Below are 12,953 nucleotides of genomic sequence, written 5' to 3'. Positions count from 1 at the left end.
TGCTAAATAGTGTGTAATATTTCCACTTCAAGAGTTTCCACTCTTGCCATATCAAACGTTTCCTACTATATGGGGTCTAGCCATTTGTGGAAGCAGTATCTGCTTCGTCACATTGTTCCTCAACAAAACTTCAAGATTTCGTGACGCACTCTCCAGCCGACAAAAACTTTCTCCCGTACCTTATCCGCAAATAATTCAATTGATCAAAAATCCACCCTACTCCTAAAAATAAAAATAAAATACAGTGAAATAAAAAATAAACGTAAAATTCTTTATTACGAATTTCCTCAGTCAATACTATTTCAGCCACTATTTCCTACAGAAATACACAAATTTCACTTATCCTGAACTTAGTATATCACTTGAATCTGGAAACACTTTTCAGACTTATCCTAAAATCGTTTACTCAAGAGCCATCAACCTTCACATTCTTACTACTAGAACTGGTCTCTTAAAATATATTGCATCTACTGTGCACGGGGAAAAACCCAGAAATTTTAAAATAAAGTAATATTCGATTCCAGTTGTCTGACTTTTCTACAGTCAATAAACAACAAGTGTCCTACGCATTCTATCACAAGGATAAAGCACATGTTTCCACAATTCTGATAGTTGCATTTCTTCCAACTTTATTCACCAATACATTCTTAGAAGCACCCACTGTTCAGCTTTGTACGGTGTCGAAACACTTAACGACCGATATTTCTGCAACCCTCAGATACGCTGCTATCTATCCCTGAACACAGTTTAATTCAATAATACATTTGACAACTTATTCCGCGTAAGCATTTTCCAAGTTCTAATACATCCATCAGAAAATAATAATAATAATAATAATAATAATAATAATAATAATAATAATAATAATAATAATAATAATAATAATAATAATAAGTCCCGTACTTATATAGTGTGCGCCCCTGTGCTCTAAACAATTTTCCGCCCTTTCCACCGCACAAACTTACGTCTCAAACAAGGAAACAAGCCGTGATTTTGCAAACATACAAGCTCTTGTTGAGTAGCAGTTTAGGTATTACATGTTGCAAAAGTTATAACATAATTTTAAATGGCCTAACTCTCTCAATGATGATTATGGTATAGGATGTTTGATGGATGTTTGACACGAAGGTCCCTGGGCAAGGTGAACTCATGGTAGTTTGCTATTGCCTTCCATGGGATGATGATGATGTACTAAGGACGGGACTTAAGCTGTCTGTCTGTAACGCTTTTCAACTCGAGAACCATAATAGACAGGAACATGAAATTTTAATGTTTTAAAGCTCTCAGAGAAATGATCCAAATGACTTGTTTCAGGTCTCTAGGTCACACCTGAGCTGAGATATGTGAGATATGTGGGTGCAAAGTGTCTATAAGAATAATATAGGGGCATTTTAAAAATAATCGAAAACGACCAATATTAGAATTGAATTCATAGTTTTTGGGGTCGCTGAGATGAATAGTGACAGTTTTAATACAATTCAACTTTAAGGTCAAATTCTACTCCCCAGGGAAGGGGTGAGATTTTAAAAGTAATCGAAATGACAGATATTAGTGTTGAATTCATAGTTTTGGATGTCGCTGAGTTTAAGGGTATCAGTTGTCATGATTCAAGCACATTTAGGGTGGGGGTGGGAGAGTATGACTTTCTAAAAATAATCAGATAAGCTAACTAATTAGTGACTACTGTAATTAGAACAAATTAAACACACTAACATATTTTCTCGCGCTTGCGCGGGACTCTGCGGGTTTTAAATATTACTTTATTGTAAATCTTAAAAAAAAAAAAAAAAAAAAAAAATCCCAAATTTTGCTTCTCTGTGCTCGAGCACAGAAAAGCACTTACCTAAATACGGATCTGAAATAGGAGAAGACATTACTGTTCTATCCATAAACCGCTCCATAGTCTAGTCAATTTCTAATAACATTTCTAATCTACCTCATTCCATTTACGTGTCGTGTAATCATTTCTATCTTACTGCTATTTTAGATTTACTCCAATTTTTGTTAGTCATTTTATGAGCATTTTTATTAGTTCCTGTATATCTCTCTAATTTTTATATTTCCTTTTACTTGTCATTCATTTCTACTACGAGATTTAATATCCATTATTTTTGTACTCCCCTACGTTCTAACTGACAGTTTCTTTCGGAAATTGTTACATTCAACCATTATATGGGCTGTATGGGCTCCTCTCAAAAGCTTAGAAAATTATTACGTGATTTAATAAGCCAATATAACGCCGTACCTGATGTTTCCCAATCATTAATCTGATATTATATATACTGTATATATATAATTTTCTTCCAATTTGTTTTCTTCTCTTGTCTGATGAAGCACTAGCGAAAGTGCTTACATAATTTCCCTTTGTTAGTGGTATGTGACTGTGTTTTAACTAACTTATAGTATACAGTATATAGCAATTCTCATGCATGTAAATTAACATATGAAACATGTCAGAAGTATTCATTCCCTTCGTTTGGGTAATTTTCCGAAATTTATCATTCTTTCCCTCCCCAAATTTAACACTCTCGTCCCAAATTTTCATCATCTCACCAAAATTTTCAATTTCGCCCTAAATTTACCTTTCTCACCCCAAGTTTATACCACTCTGCGTTCCAAATTTAGCATCCTTACTCCAAAATGTACCTTTCTTCTGCTAAATTTATGATTTTCAAGTTTGTAACATTTCTATGCCAAATGATGTCGCCCAAAATATTTTCATGGTCGCAACCCAGGTCGCCTATGGGCAGTTCTGGGACAGGTTTATGCTAACTCTGAATCGTAAGCTCAACTTTTGGTTTTACAGTGTTAAGGATGATTAGATTCATTATTTGTCTCAGTGTGTGTTCAGCTTAATTTGGTAGAACCAAGTGTAATTGAAGTATGTTGTCATTGATGGTAGATTAGATAAATCAAACTTGACAGTTATTTGTGTTTCAGTAGGAAAAAAAATTCATGAAGGGATGAATGTTCTGTATCTTCTTTTACTTTCGAAACTTATGGTGTAAATAACTAAGTAAATAACTAAGTAGTTTAACACCAAATAATTGTTCTTACCGTATTTCTGAACATTTGAAGAAAGAATCTATTAAGTAATATCGTAAATTGTGTCCAGAATGGTGTCGGAAAGTCAAACTCCCTCACTAGTTCGGATGAGATCTTCTTGTAATCTTGAATTAAGTCTTTTTGCAGAGCTAAAAATAGAAGACATTTATTATACAATGTATTTATTAATCATAGGTTATAGATTACTATGAATAAGCGCTACTAAGAAGCTTACAATAACCATAAAGTAACATTTATTTTTTATTTATTTATTTTTTTAAAATCTTCTTCATAGGAAGATTGGAATATACGTAAACCATTTGACAGAGAAAAATGTACTTACTGCTTCTGATGTGCAATATGTATTCCTTTTTCCAACATTTCCATTCTCAATACGACAAACATCCTCAGAAAAAATCAAGGACAAGGAATGGAAAAGAGGAAAAAGGTGAGTTGAGAGAAGAAGTGTTTCTATTTTGTTAATGAATAAACTACAAATTTAAACCATAGTGATCGAAATTTTGATAGTTGTCAACAAACAAATGGAAGCCCACCCAACAATGTACTTTTGTGTTTTGAAGAATACATTGTTATTATTACTAATCTGATTTTATAGTAAAATCGTCTATCTTCAAATTTCTCCTTACCAGTTACTTGAAGTTTCCTATTATAATGTTTTTATTAGATTACTTTTCTGTTTATTTGTTTGCTGGTGTCAAAACTTGTAACTTACAATTCACTTAACTTACTTACTTTTTATGCAACTAGAGTTCTGAAATTTTGTGTAGATATATAAACTTAATGGCAATATAATATTTTCACATAATGTTTGCTCTAGCTTATCGTTTTGTAGTAAAGTGAATTGCGTATATGGATAAATAATGTCACTTAAGTGAACAATATGCCAACAGATGGCAGAGTAGTTTAGTGCTTTATTTTCAGGGCTCTATGTGGCACTTCTAACGGACAAGTTTGGAACCAGTGGTCGAAGTGAGACGGTATGCGGTGGTATGCCATACCGCCTCTGGTTTTTCAGTGATGAAGGCATACCGTCTCTGGTTTTCCAATGATTAAAACATACCGTCACTGGAAAGTAGATGATAAATACCTTTAATAAATCCATTTTTATACACAGTAATTGACGATCAGCTTTTATTCCTGTTCTATTTCTTACGAAAAGGTTTTATTTCTTACGTGGAAATAATTTCTAAGTTGACAACACCGACATTTTTCTTATCTTTTTCCTACGTTTTTTTTTTAAAAAATGAGCCGTCTGCAAAGAAGTTCACTCAGTTTATATTTTGATGTGTAATATTGAATTATTTCTTTGTAATGTATGTTTGTATGTGCGTGTCTTCTTGCCTTAATGCATATAAATGCAGTGTTTTGAGCATGAGCGGGTTTAGGAGTTATCTGCTGTGGGAGCGGACCATGGGGTGTTTGGAATACCCTACAGTCAACCAGAGGGACTGGGAGTTTCCATTCCATTATTAATATCCTCATTCGGTGTTTGGGCATTTTCGTGTATAATTCCCTATAATACGTATACAACATAAGGGGATATTTTTTCAGAAAGTTGGAGGGAATCAAAGTCTCTTCATGCCCCCCTTCCTCGTATTACTACAAAGAAGCTCTCCAATGGTTTTTAGTTATTATGTAAATAGAAATGCAATCTTTTTGGTGACATACCCTCACTGAATTTGAACATTTAGGTAGCCGGTATGTCAAGTCAAAATCGTAATAAAACATACCGCCTCTACTGTTTCTCCACTTCGAACACTGTTTGGAATTGCCTTCCGCAAGAGTTTGAGAGCAAAGTTGTTCTCGCAAAGTCAAACACACGTGGCTCTTCTTAATGAAGTATAATCACTGGATGTCTTAGGAAGTGACGGAAATGAGTAGGGACGCAAGGAGACAGCGTCCATTGGCAAAAGTTCAAGAAAGAAGAAAGAAGGAAAAGCTAATTAGAATTGCACAAAATTTTTTTCTTAAACTAGAAATACAAATCACTGAACAAGCAACGTTTATTTAAAAATAATAAATGTGTAACAGTTTCACTAACTAACTGAACATGTTGGCTTCTTCAGACACTGTAGCTTCAGTCATTAGTCAAATTAGGATACAGTGTCTGAGGAAGCCAATATGTTCGGTTAGTTAGTGAAACTGTTACACATTTATTATTTTTTTAATAAACGTTTCTTTGTTCAGTGTTTTATATCTCTAATTTGAATTAAAATAGCAAAGCTAGTAATGAACCAGTTAATTAAAGAATTTTCCGTTTTACTTCTTGTTTCGTTCACTTTTATGCCATAACGAGGCTGTTCTCAACAAGGGGTCAAGCGATCACAAACAGTCTAGAACCAGGTCCAATACTTTTTTTTTTTAATACTCTTATCAATATTCTAGAAATTAAATAATTGTACAAAATCTCGATAATAACTTGTTATTTTAGTGATATTATTTTGGAAGCGTCTAAATAGTATGAATAGAATTCAACGTGCTTATATGAAACAGTACTTCAGATATTGTACTGCAGTAATCGGTGGACTTGATTTCGTTTGGTTGTTTGTTCTGCATCGAATGCTTTAGTCAGTCGCCCATGAAAATTCACTTGAGCCCAGCCCCTGATTACTATATCTATTAATGACCATCCCTTGGTTCTGTAATTCTGTTTCTATCTCTGTCTAAGATAGAGAAACTAAAATGCATGAAAATTGATGGAAAGAAAACCATGCAATGCAGAAACTCTACAAAAAAATTGAACGCATGAGAAATCACAGTCCCTTCACAGTAAGACAAACGTTTTACTTCAAGCTCCCGGATAAACTTGGTATTATATCTTTCTGTCTTAAAATCGTGTAATACTCTCAAGTAAAAAAAAAAAAAAAAAAAAAAGTTAGGAGTAACGAATTTATTGCAGGATATTGAACAAAAACTAACTGTAAGAGCAATAACTGCAAGGAAGTATTTTAAGAAGGAAGCTCTTTTAAACATACTAAATGTTTGATTCTCGGTAGGGACACTCGTTCAAAAAGATGTAACAGCTTTTTCAGGCTAATCATCTTGAATGAGGATTTTACTGGATTTTCCTCGTTCACATCAGATAAATACTGGGATAGTACCTAATATACAGGTTATAAGCCGTTTTCCTCCTTTCCCCTTTCTCCAGAGGGACGTCATTCTTCATGTGTGACGAGATTAATACCAAAGATACTGGTAATGTCCAGAAATATGTCTGCATGAAGAAAATAAATAAATAAATGCATTAAACAATTTTCTTATTGCGTAATTTTTACAAAATGTGCTTTGTAAGTTGATTTTTCTATGTATGATTTTTATTTATGTAGCAGTGTAACGTTGTGACGCCGATGTTGACTTTTATTTAAGTATGCGCTTTGCACTTTGAGAGTGCATAAAAATGCATAAGAGAGTGCATGAGTAAAAAGAGAGAAATAGTTGCTTTGCACTTTACCCTTCTTTATATATAATTTTTCTGACTTCTGAACTGTACCGTATGCAAAATATAGATTAAATAGTTCAATCTATATAACTACAATACGAATACGTCAGTGAATATATGAATGAATAGTGTTGAGTACACTGTCCGTTGATATATATATAGGCCTATATACAGTATGGCGCTAAATTCGTTGTACAAAAGCAGAGGAGTGATTCCTGGGAGTAAAACAAACCAAAAAAAGCTCCAATAAACATAGGGCGAAAACCCCATCGTTTTCGTGTTATAGGCTGCCGAAAACATGAAAAAATGAATTCTAAAGGTCCATAGCTCCAAAACTATGGGACCTAGTGTAGTCGGATCAAGAATTCACTCAGGAACTAGTATCTGCTCTATCCAAAAATACGTTTTAGAATCCTAAGGTACTCACGCAACAATTTTTATGGAGGTAATTGGAGAGTACTTTATATCATAGACCCGTAGTCAAACTCCCTCTATAAAAATTGTTGTGGAAGCACCTCAGGATTCTGAAACACGCATTTTTGTATAAGGCACATACTAGTTCCTAAGTGAAATCTTGACCCGACCAAGGTAGGTCCCATAGTTTTGGAGCTATGAACCTTTAAAATTCATTTTATCATGATTTCGGCAGCCTATAACACGTAAACGATGGAGTTTTCGCCCTATGTTTATTTTAGCTTTTTTGTTTGTTTTACTTCCAGGAATCACTTCTCTGCTTTTGTTCAACGAATTTAGCGCCATACTGTATATATATTCTGCTATTTTCTTTGAAATGAACAGAGATTTTAATTATATGATTTTACTGTTTCCTTTTTAAAGTTTATTTAAATGTATCTCATTTTATGAAGATGATGTTTTGTTATATAGAAATGTATACTACTTAAATTAGTTTTATTTTTAAGCGATTTGGCTCACTAAATGTCCTTTATATCAGGGGCGGCTTTAGAATTTTGATTTTGGGTAGCCCGCTCTCTCGCTACACGTTTGATTGATTAACGGCAGCAGGAAATCACTTTTACAGTAGTGGTTGATGCTATTTGTTAAATAATTATATACCATTTAATATAAATAGTGGAAAACTCATTTACTCTTTATTGTATCTTTCAGCATTTATATATTTTTCAAAATTTTTGAGTAGGCCCGTGCATACCTGGCCTACCCGCTAAAGCCGCCACTGCTTTATATACATATTTGCTCTGTCCGTGTGTCCGTTCGGGAGACAAAAGGATCTAAAGAACTATTTGATGCATCACTATCAGTTTTGGCCAGAATGTAGACGGTCACAAGTAAGGAATTGAGTTCGTTGGTGGAGGTGATACAAATCAACTAATATTTCCGGTTTCAAAATTGAGCTTCAATGAATAGGAACGATAAGAGATAGTGAGAGAAGTATGTTCTTTAATCGATTTGACATTCTAAGAAAAAAGTACCATTTTTATCTTTTAACCCTCTATTCAAACCGGAAATGGCAGAAATCAACCACTTCCGGTTTTATCGTTGATCGTTATGGAGTAAAAAAAAAGGTAATAAATAGCAAGAAGGGTTTTTTTGCAACCCGTTAACCGTCCCAAAAACATAATTCCATTTTCCCTCTAATGTTTCTACTAAAATCTATTACCACTTCCAGCTTCAAATATTAAATTAGAAAATATCACGGAATACAAACCCAAATTCCTTTACGTTCTGTACATGTGACACTACTACTTGTTAAATGTTAAGCATATATAACACAGAATTTATTCTTCACAACCTAAGAGACATTTAAGTAGACCTGAAGGTAAAATGAGTAAAATCAAATCAATAAAATTCCTGTTCATTTCAAGCAAAATATAGGAATACTTCCCCCTTGTAAAGCAATTGACTGAAAAACAAAGATGGAAGTATTCAACATTGTTAAGAACATATTCTAGAAATATTTACAGTTTCTTTCTAAAAATGATTTTAATAGCTGCTTTAGTAGTTTCTTTGTATATTATCTGCCTGTGCGTCTATATTTTAAGCTATAATTTAATACCAATTGCCAACAAACTGAAAATTACAGATGAATATGAGTGAAGTAAAACTACTGAAAGAATTTTCACTTTTTAAAAATCATTTTTAAAATGTTCAAATATAACCACAAGTAAGGACACAATAATTGTTCCTTCTAGGACCTACTTTAATTATAAACAAGATTGAAATAACATGAAAATTGTCAAATTACTTTGTAACCAGAGAAACCAAACAATAGCCAGTTATGGTATTATTTTTAATTCATAATCATCTCAGGTCAGTAATCTCTCGATTGATTTGACACAGCTTTTCTCTTTTCCCTATCCTAGGCCACCTTTTCTTTTCTTTGTAGTTTCTTCTTTCTCATATTTTGTATTATTTGTCCGTATATTGCAATCGTGGCTTTCCTCTACATATTTTTTCCTTCTGATATCCTCTCTGTAGCTACTAACACGATCCCTCCGTGCCTCATTATACGTCCAATCATTCTGCCTCATCTTTTCGAAATGTTCTTCAATATACCCCTTTTTCCCCGACTACTTCCAATATTAACTAATTCTATGCCCTATGGAACCACTGACTTCTCTCCTTACCCAACTGGATCCAGTTTCTACTTTATATTCCTATTTCTGCGAAATCTATCTTATGTCCTCCCATCTGCGCCTAGGTCTTCCTAATGGTCGTTTTCCAATTCAATTTCCAGTTAAAACTTTGAAAGCGTTCTTGCTTTCTTCCATTCTGGCTGCATGAGCTATCCACTTGAGCCTCCTAGAGTTGACGACCTTGACAATGTTTGGTAAAGTATAAACTATGCAGTTCCTTGTTATGAAGTTTTCACAATTCCCCCCTCTCGTTCCTCTTAGGTTCGAATATTCGTTTCACACTTTTTTCTCAAATACTATCAATCTACGTTCTTTCCTCACAAGGGAAGGTCCCACAAGTCGTCGCTCAAATTTGATTGCCACATAACACATTTGATAAAGCATCATAAGAAATGAAAATGAGGAAAATTTAAGGTGGTATGGACCAGAAGGATAGGATCTACTGGGCTTCAACATTTGAATATCCAAAAAACTTATATCATGGAATTATGTACGTTTAAAATAAATATCTTGAAAATCGTTAGAGCAATCAAACCGAAAGGTGCACAATATAATGAGAACAAAATACCGTATCGAAAACCACAGTGTTTCCGCAGATGAAGCAGTGTTGCCAACTCAGTAAAAGTATTGTCTTTGAAATAGCACCATACACAAATGTGCACAGATTTAAATGCACTAATATCAATATACATAACAATGAAGTGTAGTGGTACAGTGTTACACACTGTTGGAGCTATATATGCCGAAAATGTTCAATGGAGAAGTCTGATATGTGGCGACAGATGGTAATAAAGGAATGCATTAGAAAAAAGACGAAGAGGATTTCGCATTATACTTCTGTAGCTCCGGTGAATAAGCAGGCAACTCGCGAAAACAAAATGTTACACGCGAGGAAAGAAACTCGTGTTTTCTAATTCTGTAAACTGCTTTTCCAGATTATTTCATCCAGATTTGGTAGAGTATTTTCTTGGTTTATGTCTTTCGTATTAAGTGATATTCTTTTACTTCCTCTCCTACATATCATATGATTATGTTACTGTAACTGCAATATTACCATATTCACATTGGAAATATAATTATTTTGTTATTACCTTATATCGTTTTTAATCGACCTGGATAGCCTTGTAGTCTAGAAGACTAGGCTACCGCCTTATTAGGGATCGCGATTTCCAATCGGACATGCAGGTTTTTGTTGTAGGTGGAGCTTGCATTTCACTGTCATCTTTGTCTTTCATAGTGGTTCCGATCCCACTTTACGCTGTAGGTCCGTCCTATATAGCTTCGGTGCTGACACAGGACGTAAAAATGGCATCACTCAACTTCGTTTTTCAAATGCATGAATATTTTGTTACACCGCTGACATTTTGCTATGTTATACTATCGGTGTTATTCTGCATTTCAATTAAATTCATAATATGAGACCCAGATTCCTTTATTACCCTTTGTTGCCACATATCAGATTTTCAGCACACGTAGCTCCAACAGTGTGCAACACTGTACCGCTATATTTTACTGTTATTTTAGTGATAACAGTGCATTTTAAATCTGTGCACATTTGTATATGGTGCTATTTCAAACAAAATACTTTTATACTGGCAGGAAAGGACATGAAACTATCAACGGGACTTCCTAATCAAACCTAGTCCCTTCGATAAACATAACAAAGATACGTTCATGCACAAAAAGTTAGATGTCATGGGCAACGGAGTAAGTCCCTGGGGCCCATTAACCCTGTTAGTATAAAGAAAATCGTAGACTCGCAGTGAAATAGCTATTGCATCAACACTGTTCGTTGGAGAGTCATGGTTTATAGTTCCTTCTCTTCAGCACGAAACAAGCTTTCCATAGGTGCTATGTATTGGAGCCCCTAACGTAACTGAACAGGGAAAATTGGAAGAATATCGGGGAAACTTCCTCCAGAAATCCTTCCCATCAACTTTGGACCTCTCTGGAATGGCCCCGAGTAAAAGCACACAATCCAAATGTATCTCAAAAAATAGTATAGGAGATAAGAAATGTGTGTACCAAGTATTGTATTGATAGACGGAATAGGTATGAGGAGAGATCGTGTATTGGTATACAAGTCTTTCGTACAATGTTTTCCTCCTAACCGAGTTGTAGGCCTTTCTAAAATTAATAAATAATTAATATACTGGGATATTGTATTCCAATTTATTTCCGAATATTTGTCGAATAGTAAATATCTGGTCGATAGTTGATCGATTTCGCCTAAATCCGCACTGATAATGTCCAATAATCTCATCTGGGTATGGATCAATCTTGCTAATAGGATGTTTGAGAGGATTTTATAGGATGTTGACAGGAGAGAAATGCCTCGATAATTATTTTTACAATATATTTCAACGGTGGATCTTTTGTTAAAATGTGTAGATTAAATTAACGAATAATTGTGTCCTGATGTATACTGAAGAAAAGTAAGAATATATTGGGTTTTAAAGTATGAGATTAGCTATCTATAAATATGCATTTAACAAGACATGTTACTATATCTAAAGAAGGAATCAGTAAAACAACGTTATTAAATTTTCGCCTTCATTTAAAAGAAAATACACACAAGTTAGTCCATATTAATGAATGGGACTGAATTCAAAGATGGTGTAGGTATTTTATATCGTTAATACTTAGAGATGCAAGGGCTCGGAAAAAAACCGGCTTTTTTGAAAAAAAACTCGGTTTTTTCTGCTTTGCTTTTTTGCTTCGGAAATTTTGGGCTTTTTTCAAAATACTGCTTTAAATTGATAAAACAGACTTTGTATTGCTTCTCTATAACACAAAATATCATTTAATTAGTGGTTGATGCTGATAATAATATAAAACATCGAAAATAAACTATGAATTTCGAAAAACTATTTCAAACAATTTTTCTTCAACATATTTACATTATGAATTTCACAGGATTAACCAATGTATATAATAAGAATTTTTTAACCTCCTATATACAAAAGTAAGCAGAGTTGGCAAGAACCGTGGTTGTTTTTGAAAATGCCAAAAACCCGTTTTTGGGGGGATGTTTAAACCAGGCTTTTTTGACTTAGATTTTTTGCTTTATGTATTTATGTTACATATTTACAGAAATAGAATAAGTTTGTTTCGCCTTGATGTTATTATGCAACAGCGGGGTTATGCCGGAAGAACTCCCATAAGCTTAAAGAAGTGCGGTCAGTAAATTTCTTAAGTTGAGAATCTCCCGCCCTAGCCACTGGGAAAATTCCCGTCATTACTTGAAATGTAAGACAATAACGGGAAAATCCTGTTATTGCTTTGCATGTAAAATTTAAAGGTCAACGTACCATAATCAGTACGCTAAAACTGAGGTATTAAATTACAAATTTAGTACGTACATATCTCTGAAAGTCCAATCCAAGCTAATGTTGGAAGCTGCGTAGGCAATCGATAAATTTTGCCAATTTCTATTAATATATTTAAGCAATATTGGCTTCTTTATAAAACAACACGCACTTAGGCATGTAGAAATATACAATTTGGTTTGTTTCGTATATTTAGGCTTAACATCCTTACGAAATACCGAGGTTATCAAGGAGAAGACTTTCGCTTAAACTGACATCCGAACCGCTACTTGGGTTACGCATGAAAGAAGGATTGTGGTTCGACCGAGAATTGAACATGGGACACCTTGATTAAAAGGTGAAAGGGAAATAAAACTATTGCAGGTGATTTGATATCTGGAAACGTTACCATGAAGTTCACACGATTCGCATTTTTCATTCTTTTTATTTTTGTGGTTTAAACCAGTTATTAAAAAAAAAAAAAAAGTTGGTGTAAATCAGCCAACCCTAAAAGTAAACACTTCTTTT

The 12,953-nt window shown here is 34.0% G+C and overlaps 1 protein-coding gene across 1 annotated transcript in view; it reads right to left on the bottom strand.

Annotated features, from left to right (window-relative positions):
• Window positions 1-12,953, bottom strand: part of LOC145690410 (ATP-binding cassette subfamily G member 4-like) — a 271,793-nt gene that overhangs the window by 39,041 nt on the left and 219,799 nt on the right. Inside the window, exon 7 of the mRNA XM_081765255.1 lies at window positions 3,058-3,194. Coding sequence (XP_081621381.1) covers window positions 3,058-3,194 — 137 coding nt within the window. The remainder of the gene's footprint in view (window positions 1-3,057; window positions 3,195-12,953) is intronic.

Source organism: Thermobia domestica, chromosome 7 (assembly GCF_964235325.1).
Source record: "Thermobia domestica chromosome 7, izTheDome1.hap1.1, whole genome shotgun sequence".
In the NCBI taxonomy this organism is placed as follows: Eukaryota; Metazoa; Arthropoda; class Insecta; order Zygentoma; family Lepismatidae; genus Thermobia; species Thermobia domestica.
This window is presented reverse-complemented; position numbering and strand designations above follow the sequence as displayed.